A 14,556-nucleotide genomic window follows, 5' to 3' on the forward strand; every position below is an offset into this window, starting at 1 on the left:
ATTGCCCAGGTGTAGCTGCAGTTAAGAATTGAAAAGTGAATAGAAGATTCAATTCTATAGTTTCATCATCTCTTTTTCGCTCAAGGAAAATAAAAGAGATGCCAAAAGCAAGGCTCAAATCAGGGAACCTCCACGTGTTAATGTAAAGCCTTATCAACTTGGTCATCTTGTCCCCTCATCGTTCTTTGCAAATGGTTTTATACCATATACTTGGTGCTTGAATTCAATGATAGAATCTCATGTAAAATTCAAGAAAGGTAGGGGGAGAGGGAGAGAAATCATGGAATTAAAACGAAACAATGGTTGAGCAGTCTCAAACAATCATGATAATTTGCAATAATCACCCAGTTCAAAATCTGGTCTTTTATACCAACTTCGAACAGGCAATCTAGTGCTAGAACACCAGCTTTCTGGTGTAGGATGGTTGATTGAGTGTGTGTGTGTGGGAGGGGGGGGGGGCAGATCTCTTCAATTTTTTGTTTCTTTCCACCGCTGACCAATTCACCCAACAGAAACAGTTGATATAAATCTATCTCTTAAGATCCGACCACACAAGGCTGTTGATCCTGGATTTTGCTATGTACATTTCCACAAATTAAGTTAACCATGAAATCAATATTATTCTAGTATTGAACATGCCATTCTGTCCATAATAAAAATTTACATCTGAGTTATAATTAGCATTTTTTAATAAAAAAAAAAGAAAGATTTTGATAATTCTGCTCAAAAAACGAATGATTAAATGATTGGAACGCAAATCCCAAATGGTACCACACTCTCTACCTGATCTATATAGGAGGCTGTTCCATTCTCTATCTCCCTCCTTTGTTTTAGATCTGACTCTGTTGTGTCACGGGATAATGCAACATACTCCACTTCTCTCTTGGTAAGCTCCTGTATACAAGAAGTTTTAAAACATGTATCAATCATACCAATGACAAATGATAACAATTATAAAAAAATTGTTGTATTGTTTATAATCACCTATGACCAAGTACACTATGATTATCATTAATTATCTTAATGACTTAAACGTCGGCTAGCAGAAAGGGTAGATTTAGATCAAACAGACATTTTGACGACTTGACTAATCCTTCACAGACAGACAAATATTCTTTCAAAAATCATAATAATAATTTCTCTCAATTACTTGTTTACAAGACTTGCCCATTTTCAACAAGAGAGCAACAACAGCCCAAATCGTTTTGCTATAAGTGCTTTCTTGATGAAAATGATGATACAATGATAGATTAGAGCTTAATCGATTATTGGCCAATAGTGCATGGAATCAGAAATAACTACACGGATATAAAACAACATTTTAAAAAGATTCCTTACCAAATACATCATGGCAAGCTGTCGCCTCTGTGGCCCTGGAGGCCCTATCAAAAACACATCTTGACCAAGAGAATCCTGTGAGGAGGAAAATGTCAGTTATCTCTCATTTGCATTAAGGAAATTGAAAATAATTACTATCCTACATTTTTTTCAAGTGCTTGACAAATTAGCCTTATCACATGACATCGATTTCAAAACAATTAAAAAGATTTACCAAGATGGCAGTTTGAGAATCTAGCTGCAAAATCAAGAAATGATAATAATAGAGAATTGAACAGAATGAAAAAAAAGAAAAAACCATTTCCTAATCTTCACCAGTTTGAGAACTTAATATTTTTTTAAGGAAAATAATGTCATTAAGACAGACGAATGAAAGACAGAGAGCATTCAACAGCGTGGGACGTGAGCAATTTCAAATTCCACTACAGCGTGAGAGTCATGCAAGGGAAATGAAACACTAATTACACCTTTGTCATACAAAAACTTTGGTTTATAATTTGCTCAGCCAGTATTGTCATTTAGTTAACTATATTTAGGTGTAAAAAACCTTTTGCATGATCCATCGTAGATGTCTGAGGACTGTTTGGGAAGGTTCTTTTTTTACTGAAAATAAATGATGGTAGAAAAGGTTAAAATGATAAATATCATGAAAGTTATTGATAAACAATTAAGGAATATAAAATATTGATCATTTGTTAAGATATTAAGGGCTACACAGCTACTTATGTGGTCTAGTGGTAGGACACTCGCCTTCAAATTGGAAGGTCCTAGTTTTGAGACCTGAGAAGTCCTAGGAAAAGGCTCTTTATTCACATTCTCTCACCGTACTCAGGTGTAAAATGAGTACTTGGCCGTAAACAGTTTTGTCTATGTCCGAAAAAATTGTAATATCCTACCATTAATATTTTCTGAAATTATTTCTTTAAGATATTACTAAAGTAAAACAGATCTCTCTACATACACATTAATTGAATACAATGTAAAAAGAAAATTCGAGGGCAGCTTCAACATCAAAATCAGAATTTGAAAAAGATTACATGAAAAATACACTTGTAATACTTGTAAAATAAAATTTTAATCAAACACATAACATTTGCATTTACTGAAATTTCGTAAAAATAATGAGGATTCTTCATAAAAATGGCATTTTTTTGATAACGAAAGGCTCAAATTTGGATAAACTTACAATTTTATTACAAAATAGAAGTTCGGGTCTCCAAGAAAGTTGGATAAACAGGGTGTGTAGCATTGATCACTGGTGATCAAAGTCTCTTTGGAATGTTTGGAAGTTAAAGCGGTTTCCATTCCTCATCATATGAATGAAAAAAATGTTCACAAGAACAACTGTATAAATTTATTCATACGTATAAAGGAAAGCAAATTTTAATCGACCGAGGAAAATCAATCTATATCTAAGACACAAATTCCATTCCAAGCTTTTTTAAAATCGAGCATCCCTAATTCAGTTAAAGAGAACAGTTATGAAACCCTCTCCCTCTTGGGTTAGTCGGATTACATTTTGTAGAAGACAAATAAGGATAATCCAAAATTATCCATACAACGATACTCACAATACTTCCGAGGAACAAATTCTGCGTGCTTTGGGTTTACGACATATTTACTGACATCTCCAATGCTGACTTTTTTCCCACCTAGAGAGGTATTTAAAATGTATAAAATAAAAGCATTAATCATTTTTTTTAAGTAATACTTTTCTGACAATATTTTTTTTAATTCATCAAAATCAAAATGTTTTTCCCCAATCGAATCCAGACAGAGTTAATGCTATACTAGCCCTAAAAGGCAATGCAATGAATTTTGCTGACATCTTGGCTGTAGGTTAGTAAAAATAATTGTCACAAGGCCACTCCAAGTCAATTGATATTCACAAGCTTCACAAGTCCCAAGCAAAGAAGATAATAAGAGACCCTCGCCTTTAATTTTTAACGCTAAGATTTTGATTCTTTGATAAACAGACATACAGGACCGTAAAATGGAGAAGCTTCAATTCAAAACACTATCTGAAAAAGGGTGTAATATAAGTACTAGATAGACACAATAGATTCGCTCTGGATAGTATTCTTTCCTATTCTTATTTATTTCCAGTTGCAGGTACAATCTCAACCTTTCATTAACTTTCATTTACATTTGCCACCTCTTTCGGCTTATTTTAGGTAATTATTATTATTCGTTTCTTTGCTTTATCTATTAAAGTGGATCTTTTACCGCCGAAAGTATTCCACTTTCATCTCGACTGGTTTCTCAACAATAAAAATAATTAAATGCATAAATATAGAAATAAATGACGTTGATGAGGTCACCTGCACTTTCAGAAAGTAGACGAATGCATAATATTGGGTGACTTCCGACAACTGACGGGTTGTTGAGTACATTCTTCAATTGACGAAGGCGTCTACCTGCCGCATCCATTGCACTAAGAAATCTCATAGCTTCGTGCAATAATTCCCTTTTTCCCCAATAAAAACTCCTGTTCAAAGTCCACCCCTATCTTTGAAGCATCTCATAACCAACCTTACACTTACAACCTTATTTATAAAATTTGGTAGAGCATAGAAACAAATGGGCGGTAACTCTTATCAAATAGACAAACTAAAATAGAGTTACCATCCATTCAACTTTTCTCGTCTGCTATGAATTATGTCCACGAACAGCCAACATAAGGCGTTGATTTTGATTTTTATAAAAATCAAATGATCACTTTTTTTTTTATTTTGACCAGCCTACGATTTGAGACATTGAAGACCAAAGCTACTCTTTTATTGTTGTTTGTAACTCAGATGAGTTGCATAAATCGTATGTGAAGAACGTGGGCTTGAGCAATTTCTGTAAGAATTGAATAGGGCAATCGTACATGAAATGACTGAAATGTTAAGATTTAACATTTCATGTACAATTGCCCTATTCAATTCTTAACTTAAATGTTCAAAGTCTGACAAAATACTGACGTGGTCAATTCAAGGAAAGTCACTAGCTATATAAATCATTTGTCCGTGACGATTTGATGCATTTCATTCTAGTCTAGAAAGTAAAGGTTTTCTTTTTTTTCTGATGAGGGGGGGGGGGGGGGGGGGGTTACAATCATTGATTCTACCATGATAGTGATATAAAAGTTCACTAAAGAAAAACGATTATTATTATTATTACCTCTCTATTATTACTGTTATTATTATTATTATTATTATTATTATGCGGGTGGTTGGATGGGAGCATCACCCTTGAATCATATACCTATGATGTTCGCATGGGTGTACGATCCGATAGTGATGTCGTTTCTTCTTCTCTTTACTAGCCTATCCTGCTTCTTTGGTTTGTGATTGTATTTTTGACAGGGGATATTTTTTTTTCTGTAAATCTTCTGCCTGTTTGTTCTTGGTTATTTATAATTTAGCTTATGATATCTTTAGGTTATGATTTTGATTTACATTTGTACTATTTTTGTTAGATTGCTTGTTTTTTTGTTTCAGCGGTCTCTCATATAACCTCAATTGTGTTGGAAGAGACCTAAAGCAACAAGCAAACAAACAAACAATATTATTATTATTATTATTATTATTATTATTATTTATTATTAATATTATTGTTGTTATTGTTGCTGTTGTTTTATTATTATTATTAATGGTATTATTATTGTTATTATTATTATTATTATTATTATTATTATTATTATTATTATTATTATTATTATTATTATTATTATTGTCTTGTAATTGAAATTGTAAATAATAAGAAGAAGAATGAACGAAGTGGCAATTCGGACGAGTCTGAATAGTTTCCCGTGGCTATTCGGAATCAAAATCGAATGTATGTGTGCATACAGAGGGAGGACGACACAATGTGGACAGTAGGCAGAGGATGGAACTGATGAAGAAATGGAAAAAAAAGAAATGGGAAAAGAGTGCAGACGAAATTCTGTTTTGCCCATATCACGCTGACTCAGCTCATACTCCTACTATGGACTGTAGAAGGATTGTAACCTGTCTCACACTATCAGAATATGTAATTTTTAAATTATTTATTTTTGTCCTGAATTTATGTGGACACCATATTATGTTGTTAGAAAACCTTTTCATTTATATCACAGATATGACTGACTTTTGTTACTTTTGAAGAGTTTTAATTCTAACTGGACTTCCAATTCTTGACAAATAAAGCGGGTTTAGACTACCTGTTGATACTTACTAAAATCGTAATTTTTATTTGCATTAATTGTATGTAATTATCAATAATTAAAATTAAAAAATTTTTAAACTGTACTACCATTCAGACTGAATCGAATAATCTGTTGATTGCACATGCGCATTGGAATTTGAGTCCAAATAGCCAAGGGAGACTATTCAGACTCGAGTCCGAATAGCCGCAGAATGAATCATTGCATAGTCCATTTATTACTTTTTATAGTCTACCTTTATTTGATGTTAAACCAATTTTTATTTTGTTTCAGCCACAAACAATTTGGAATAATCATGTTTAAAGTTAAAGAGAAAATATGAAAGATGAGCTATCAGTCCAATAAAAGTGTGCAGCCTTCAAAGTCTTCCTATGCTGCCCTCTTCCTGCTCCTGGTATCACTTGCTCTCTACTGTGTGGCATCTTGCACTAATGAATGGTTCATCTTAAAACCTAGCCACTATGGAATATGGTCTGTGACATTTTGTGATGTCCTCACTTGCCAGACTATTGCAACTATCTTCAATGACCAGCCAGGTAGTTTTGGACCTAGTCTCAAATTTTGTCTTATTCTCTATTTTTGCACTTACTCAGATTACATGCATATCTGAATTCATCGGAATCACTGTTTCAGCTAATCAATCACTTTTACTCGCTTATAGAAAACACTTTTGTCATTGACACGAGCAAACCCTAATCTTAAAATTTACCATTAAATGATCTGATGGAAAATACTCTGCAATAAGCCAGTATCTTTGTCCTCGGATTGCAAGCAATTTCATTCAAACTCCAAAAACTTTATTTGCGGCTCTCAAGAATTCTTTTTTTTTACCACTGTTTTCAGTCCTATATCCGCCCGCTAAAGCTATGCATCTCACAATATAACATATTTCCTTTTCTTATTTACCTGAAGAAGGCCATAGGCTAAAACGTCCGTTACTTTGTGTTGTATCTTTTAAGAGTCATTTTTACTCACTTTATTTTACTATACATTTTATTGACTCATTTAGGCACCTCTTGATTTTGGTATTAGTTATTTACACATGGTCTGATTTTTCTAATTGTTATACGATAATCTCGTTGATGTAATGGAATTAGGGTATGGAAATCTCAAACAAGTCAAGTCAAGCCCAAACTTACTTGTTTTTGTGGAGTATTTTCCAAAGAAGAATTTCAGTGAGATAAACATGGATGCTTTTGGTAATCTCTCATTATAATGTGGGGAGGGGGGGGGGGGGGGGGGGGTTTAGAAGGTGTATTTTTGACAAAATTTGATTGTTGTTTTTTGTTTGTTTTGTTTGTTTGTTTTTGTTATTTTGTTGTTTTTTTTTTGTCATTGTCTTTGTTTTGTTTTTTGTTTTTTTTTTTGTTTTTTTTTGGTTTTTTAAAATTCCAGATTCTGAATTTTAGGATTTGAGTTGAGTTGAAAAATGAGTGAAACTATGCTTTTATTACACAGAAAGGAATATTATGTTAAAATTTAAATGCATTATATCAGTTTTTAAGTATGCACAGTGTTATTAAGATTCATGAAATTTCAAAGGATCAATGTTGTTTAAGCATTTTGTAAAACCAGCGGCAAAATTTTGGCAAATTTTACAATTTTTCATGGCAATTTTTGGCAAATTTTGGAGTTTAAAATGGAAAAAAACAACCTGCGGGGACAGGTAGATATCCTCTGAATGTTTTGCCCCCTTTCTAATATCACATTCAAATTCATTTTAATTTCAGGTTGGTATTTCTTTGTACAGCTCTTCAATGTGGTCAGTTTGGTGATGATGGTCTGTTCATTTGCTATGTTGTTCACTGATATCTGTATAAAAAATGCAGCATGCACTATCAGAACCATCTCTACATCTTGCCAAATTGCAGGTTAGTTCTCCTTAATCAGTCAAATCGCAAGTTGATAGAGACTTAAGACTTTCCTTAAATATTGAGTTATTATTGATTATTTTGATTATTGGATAATCCATTCACGAACCATTTTAAGTTTTTCGCTTTTAGTAGAGTTGTGTTGACTTGGTGCTTTAAAGTCAGGCCTCCATTTTACTTTCTGACATCTTATCTTTAACCACCTTCAATGGAGCAGCCGCAGCAAAGTGACTTTGGTTTTATTCGAAGTTTAAGTTACATTCTTGTCAGACCTAATGTTCACATGGTGAAAATGGTGGAGGAGTCTGTAGTTATGACCAATTAAATTCAAGGAATCTTTTAACTTTATTGATGAAATTTGTGGAAAGTCAAAATCAAATGTATTACCATCCAATAACCTATTATGTGACTTGTCAGAACCATTTGCACAGTATTTTGATGGAAAGGTATTGAAAATTAGAACAGAGCTTGATTTGGGTCAGGGTGTCAACGTCTTTGAACGTAACGTCATACCGTTTGGAGGACTGACTTTTAACAAATTGAGGGAGGTTAGCTCTTCAGAAGTCAGAGATGTCATAGTGTCATCTGCACCCAAATCATGCACCATTGGTCTTATAAACAGACGACTTTTCATGAAATGTTTAGATTCAACCATCGACTATGTAACCTTGATTATTTGTTATCCTCCAGATCTGTGCCTGATTACTTTAAATCAGCAATTGTAACTACTGTGATTAAGAAACCAAATTTAGACTCTGACAATTTGAAAAATTAGTGTCCTGTATCCAATCTTTCCTTCATCTCTAAGATTCTGGAAAAAAATTGTCTTGAAACAATTAAAAGACCACCTTTTGGCAAATAAATTGATAAAAAAAATACCAATATGCATACAGGGAGGAACACAGTACAGAGACGGCAGAGACGGCGCTTTTGAAAATTGTCAATGACTTATTTCTATCATGTGACAATGGCGAAGTGTCAATTCTTGCACTGCTCGACTTGTCAGCTGCATTTGACACTATCGACCACTCAAATATCTATGGCATCAACGACATTGTACCGCGATGATTTACATCATATCTTACTGGTAAACAGTCAGACCCCTTACCAATGAGGTTTGGAGTTCCTCAGTACTCAGTGCTCGACCCTGTACTTGATGTCCTGTATACAAAAACAATGTCACTTGGACGAGTCATTTCTGCACATGGTGTGAATTATATGTATGGCGATGATACACACCTGTATAAATCCGCTGTGCCATCATGTGTACAGATGGGGGGGGGGGGGGGGGGGGGGGGGGGTGGGGTTGTCAGTCTTGTTATTCTTTTGCTTTTCAAATATTAAGTCAAATAAGGGTGCTTAGGCAGTTGTGTTCATCCTAATTTATTTGATGCTCAAATCATTTTAATATCAATTTTCTCCTTTACATCTTCCCCCCAGTGTGCTCCATGATGGCTGGCATGATTGTGTTCTTTATCAGTTTGACTCAAGAGAGTCAGATATCTCTTCCATCCATCTCCTGGTCTGCGTCTCTGGCCTCCATCTCTGGTATTCTCCAGGTTTCTGCAATTATCATCATCCTACAATGATCATGCATTATAAGCAAACGGTTTAAAATCCTTCAGAATAGTTTGAAGGTATGCAACAGTTTTATTTTATATTGCTCTTTAATCAGATGGAAGAATGTGAACATATTGATTTCCTGGTTCCGGGTCATATTTGACTTAATTTTGAGGTTAATTTATATTTGGCCCCTAACCTTAGATTAAGACATATGGCCAATTCTCCACCACTTTCTTTTTATTTGGATGGCATATGGAGATACAGCCCTCTTTTGATGATCTGGTATTTTATTCCGTTTGAATAGTACAATTATGGAGAAGTTATCATATCCTATAGCTGGTGGTACCATCATATCTAGCATCTGCGTTTGTCGCAGCCATGACCCATGATTCGCTGCCGTGATTTTTGGCGAATCTGCTATTTTTTCGCAAAAGGAAGAAAGAAAACCGAAAAAAAAAAATAAAAGAAAATTTTAAAATACTCAAAGGCAATTTTTTCACTGTCACAAGTGAAAAACAATTGCGCAGCAATTTTTTCACAATTATTTTTTTATCAAAAAGAGCTCTATAATAGTCATGCTATTTCCAACTGCTGTACTGCAATAGATTGCTCATTTTCTTATCAGAGCATAAAGAGGTGTTAATGAATTCAAGAATACTGAATATGGGGCTATGAGAGGTGGGCTCTGTTAGGGAACCTGGGACTATGGGAGGTGAACACAAGTGGAACACAAGCGAGGTAGATATCAGTGGGGAGTGAACATGGGGCTATGGAGGTCAACACTGTTGGGGAGTAAACCCGGGACCATGGGAGGTGGACACTAGTGGGAAGTAAACCCCGGACTATAAGAGGTAGCCATCAGTGGGTATTGAATATGTGATATGAGAGGTGGACATCACTGGGAAGTAAACGCAAAACCACTGTTTTTGGACTCCAGTTGATATTGATGACTTTGAGAAAGTCCAATGGGATTTTTTTTAGCTACCATTGTTTTTATTTATTTTTTAATTTTTTAAATTAAAGCTTAATTTTTGCTCGAAATTTAATGGCATTTTGTAATTTCATAAGATTTCTTTCTTATATATGAAACAAATATAATAGATTAATTTTGAAATCAATTTGAAATAAGATTAAAAAGATTGATTTGTATCAATGATAATAGATAAACTATACTGTTCACAACATTTCATTCAACTTTTAATATATTTTCTTTTTGAATCTTTATATTGTTATAATTTCTATCTCAAGCCAAAGTAACGTTTCAGATAAAAAGTAATGATTATAAAGATTATTTGAATTATATTTTTTTCTACCCATATTAATCATATCAAAAAGAGGGTGTCAAATCATGGTGTTCTTCATCCTGGAATCTCAAGACTAATCATGAGTCAAGTATTTTCACGTTTTCTTTATTTTTCAGATTCATAGAAATCCCTGGCACATCTCTTTTTCCTTGGATGGTGTCATTGATTAATCTATCCGTGTGGTTTCGGTGCCTCAACAATACAATTTCTCATCGTGTTATATATTTAAACAATGTTGCTAATGATTAGTGACCAGGTTGGTGTCAATAATTGAAAAAAAACTCTGGCCCAAGATTTGTCTCCTTGGGTAAGACACTTTACATGCATTACCCAATCAACGCGGGTGTTAATATTTACTTTGCAATAGGCAGTGACATATGTACTATTTTTTTAAAAAGGTTGCTTAACATGTGACCAATACTGTATGAAATGAAAATTTGGTTCCATTTGGACAGCTGGGGAAACAAATCAAGGGCTGGTCAGACAACGTGTAGTTAATTGCAAACTCAACAAAAGGTGTAATACAAATATAATAATTTAGTTGCAAACTCAACAAACGGTGTAATACAAATATAGTAATGTGTTACATGGGTGAATAGAAGTAAATATATTTATCTACAAATTAGACATGGGGTGATTTAAGTTTATGTCAAGTACACATGTAGTTAATGAACAATTATAAAATAATGTAATCATAAAATATAGTGACTTGTGACATTGTTGACACGTATTTGATTGTAATTGTGTTTATACATTATTATGCATGCCACGTCTGTAAACGAATTTCCATTTTTTTTTTTATGAATAAAGTATATATGACTTAGATGCCTTTCGCGTCTCGACCGAAAGATCGGGTCGCCTTGGCTGTTTCCAGTATTTCCTGTGTGAGGTGTCTCCAATATTGCCGGTCCTCTGCTAGGGTTCTCAGATTTTCAAGGTCCCCTGCCGTTATGAGACTAATGCTTTGTCCAAGTGTTGTGAGGTTTTTGTTTAGGATCACAGGGAGTGTTGTGATCGGTCTTCCTCTGAAAAGGTTCCCGTGTTTTTGGAAGTATCCCGACATGGCTTGGTTAGCTGGTATGTTTTTGTCCCTGCGTAGTATGTGACCGAAAAGTTGTCATCGTTGTTGTAAAATGTCAAGGGAGATTGGTCTTTCTTTTGTGATCTTATAGAGTGATTCATTTGAGATCTTTTTTGGGTATTTGATGTCCAGTACCCTTCTTAGCTGTGTGCGATGGAAGGCATCCAGATGTTCTTCTTCGGATTTTGTCAACGCCCAAGTGCAGCAGTTATACAGAAGTACCGGTTTTACAAGAGTATAATATATATATATATATAAAGTATATATTATTATTATTATTATTATTATTATTATTATTATTATTATTATTATTATTATTATTATTATTATTATTATTATTATTATTATTATTATCATTATCATTATTATTATTATTATTATTATTATTATTATTATTATTATTATTATTATTATTATTATTATTATATACATATGTTGATACTATATTATTTATGTTAAACTGCCAAGAGAAATAAAAAATTCAGTAATTATAAAAATCATAAAAGCAGAAAAAGAGAATACACAACAATAATAATAATAATAATAATAATAATAATAATAATAATAATAATTATTATTATTATTATTATTATTATTATTATTATTATTATTATTATTATTATTATTATTATATAGCGCTTTACCCCGTATCTCAACAAGCTCAACATGAAAACTTTCACTCAAACATACAATCACTCAAATATGCAGTATGAAACAAGGCAATATAATTTCCCTGTGTAATATATTAAAAAGAAAAGTTTTAAGATGTTTTTTCTTAAAAGAAATCTGCATCATTACCGTCTCTGATATAACTTGGGAGTTCCAGATAAATGGCCTCGAATATTCAAACGCGTGTCATTTTTTGGCTTCACATTAATGTGATTATCATATTTCTGGCTGGGACGTAGAATTTAAGCATTTCATTAATATGTCCAGGACAATCAGAGTGCAGTGATTTAAAAACAATGGTCCAGAGATTCCTTTTCTCAACGGGAAGCCAGTTGAGTTCTCATAGCAAACCTGATGCAGATTGATTTCTCCTATTTCTACGGGAAGCCAGTTGAGTTCTCATAGCAAACCTGATGCAGATTGATTTCTCCTATTTCTGTAAATAAGCCTGGCAGCATCGTTCTGGGCTATTTGGAGGGATTTTATTTTGTGGGGATTTTTTTTATTTAAAAGAGGAGAGAATTGCAATAATCTAGCTTTGACCGGATTAGAGAATTAACTAACAAGACCGAGCTGTCTCTTGTCATGAAATGACTAACACTTGGTATTACGTAATAATAATAATAATAATAATAATAATAATAATAATGATAATGCACCATAACAATCATTATCATTATCGTCATCATCATCATCATCATCATCATCACCAATGTTATTATCATCTCCATTATTTTCAACACTTTTTTTTTTTTTTTTTTTTTTTTTTTTTTTTTTTTTTTTTTTTCAAAATGGCGGCGCTGAATAGCGACGCACAGTTACACCTATGTGATGAATTCTTTTGATATTTATTTGTTTCATGACAACATTTCACTCATTTCCGTATTAAACGTTGTATGATTGTTCGTATTAATGAATGGTATGTACTTCAAACTTTAACGTTTAGAGTTCTGCTTCAAATCCTCGGAAAAATCGTTCGTATCAATGTTTTTGTCTGAGGGAAATCGAAATGGCGGCGGCCTTGTTTACTTCCGACACAAAAGTGCACCGCTAATTTCATCTTATTTCGCGATTTGTTGATTGAAGACCTATCCTTCGCTTAATATTACATAAAGCGTTGTATGATGATTTAGAATTACAAAGAGCCATCAAAAATAATAAACCATCCTGTTGATGAAGTAGAAAGAATTCACGGAAAAGCAATAGAAAGGAAAGCATTCTCAATTACCAACAATAAAAAAAAAAAAAACATTTTATACCATGAATTTGGTCTTTTGCCATCTGGGAGAAGTTTTTGTCAGATTAAATGTGGAACTAACAAGTATAAATCGACGTTCGTTCCATCAGCAATAAAAATGTTGAATATTTCATATGGTACAGCAAAACCAAGGATTGATGCGTTGACTGATTGACTGATTAATTTGTTTAATGTTAGATGAAGTGACCAATTGATAATGATGATAATATTTGGTGTTGAATTGCCAAGAATGTAACGAATTGAAAATGAAATGAATATGTTAATGTTGTGTATGTCGCACGCGTGAAAGAAAGAGAGGAAGAGAGAGAGAATGGGTAGAGGTGTCTGTTCAATGTTATAGTTATCATATAACGTTATGACAAGTGTAACTAAATGACAAATTGCCATATTTATGGACAATAAAGATCTATTATTATTATTATTATTATTATTATATTTATGTTGCCAAAATCATCTTTTTGAATGTCGAGAAAATACTCCTGTTAAGAATACTCTTTATTTTAAGACAATAGCTTTGATGTATTTATGATCTTGCTATTTGTCAGGCATATTTGCTGTATGTACATTTGACTGTAATAATATTTAAATGTGTGTTGTACCCTGCTTGAAATGAATGCCATATTTGGGACACAAAGTAAAGTTAATGCCTTGCCTTGAAATATTATCAGATTTGAATCAAATCCTTTACTCCTGTTATCATCTAAATTATATAGCGATGAAAATTTTCGTAAATCTGAGCGTGGAGGAGATTCGCCTCAAATGCACTTTTTTTTGTTTGATTTTTAAAAAAATTGCTTGCCGTATTAATAGAAGTTAAAATTGCAGAATTTTCAATTTAAAAAACAATAATTATTACTAGTCTAAACATCTGCAATCATATAAATAGAATGTTGAGTTAACATCTTTGTGATGACAGTTCATTGCAGTCATTGGAGAAAATTATTTGCTTTTAAAGTGTCATTTCCATTCATTAATTATTTATGCACTCTTATACATATAATAAAGAGATTTTTTATCTATGATTGTTTAAAACTCAGTGAAACATGATGGGTCGTTGTGTATTCCTTGATAATGCCCACCTGTAATGTGTGCAATCTTGTTCTTTTATTTTTATTATTATTATTATTATTATTATTATTATTATTACTATTATTATTATCATTATTATTATTATTATTATTATTATTATTATTATAATTATTATTATTATTATTATTATTATTATTATTATTATTATTATTATTATTATTATTATTATTATTATTATTATTATTATCATTATT

At 32.6% G+C, this 14,556-nt stretch overlaps 2 protein-coding genes across 2 annotated transcripts in view; one reads left to right on the forward strand and one right to left on the reverse strand.

Annotated features, from left to right (window-relative positions):
- Positions 1–3,927, reverse strand: part of LOC144968994 (von Willebrand factor A domain-containing protein 8-like) — a 60,970-nt gene extending 57,043 nt beyond the window's left edge. The window contains exons 1-5 of the mRNA XM_078907931.1: positions 3,660–3,927; positions 2,910–2,990; positions 1,886–1,941; positions 1,339–1,413; positions 784–894 (exon numbers count right to left, since the gene is read on the reverse strand). Of these exons, the coding sequence (XP_078764057.1) occupies positions 784–894; positions 1,339–1,413; positions 1,886–1,941; positions 2,910–2,990; positions 3,660–3,786 (450 nt within the window). The 5' untranslated portion in view covers positions 3,787–3,927. The remainder of the gene's footprint in view (positions 1–783; positions 895–1,338; positions 1,414–1,885; positions 1,942–2,909; positions 2,991–3,659) is intronic.
- Positions 3,928–4,008: 81 nt separating this feature from the next.
- Positions 4,009–11,630, forward strand: LOC144963428 (uncharacterized). The gene is made up of 5 exons (XM_078897486.1): positions 4,009–4,152; positions 5,801–6,063; positions 7,258–7,398; positions 8,839–9,035; positions 10,382–11,630. Exons 2-4 carry the CDS (start codon positions 5,853–5,855, stop codon positions 8,985–8,987), a joined length of 501 nt encoding a protein of 166 aa, XP_078753612.1. The 5' UTR covers positions 4,009–4,152; positions 5,801–5,852; the 3' UTR covers positions 8,988–9,035; positions 10,382–11,630.
- Positions 11,631–14,556: the final 2,926 nt, after the last annotated feature.

Source organism: Berghia stephanieae, chromosome 1, assembly GCF_034508935.2.
Source record: "Berghia stephanieae isolate SIO BIC M18660-M18661 chromosome 1, UCSD_Bste_1.3, whole genome shotgun sequence".
Taxonomy (NCBI): Eukaryota; Metazoa; Mollusca; class Gastropoda; order Nudibranchia; family Aeolidiidae; genus Berghia; species Berghia stephanieae.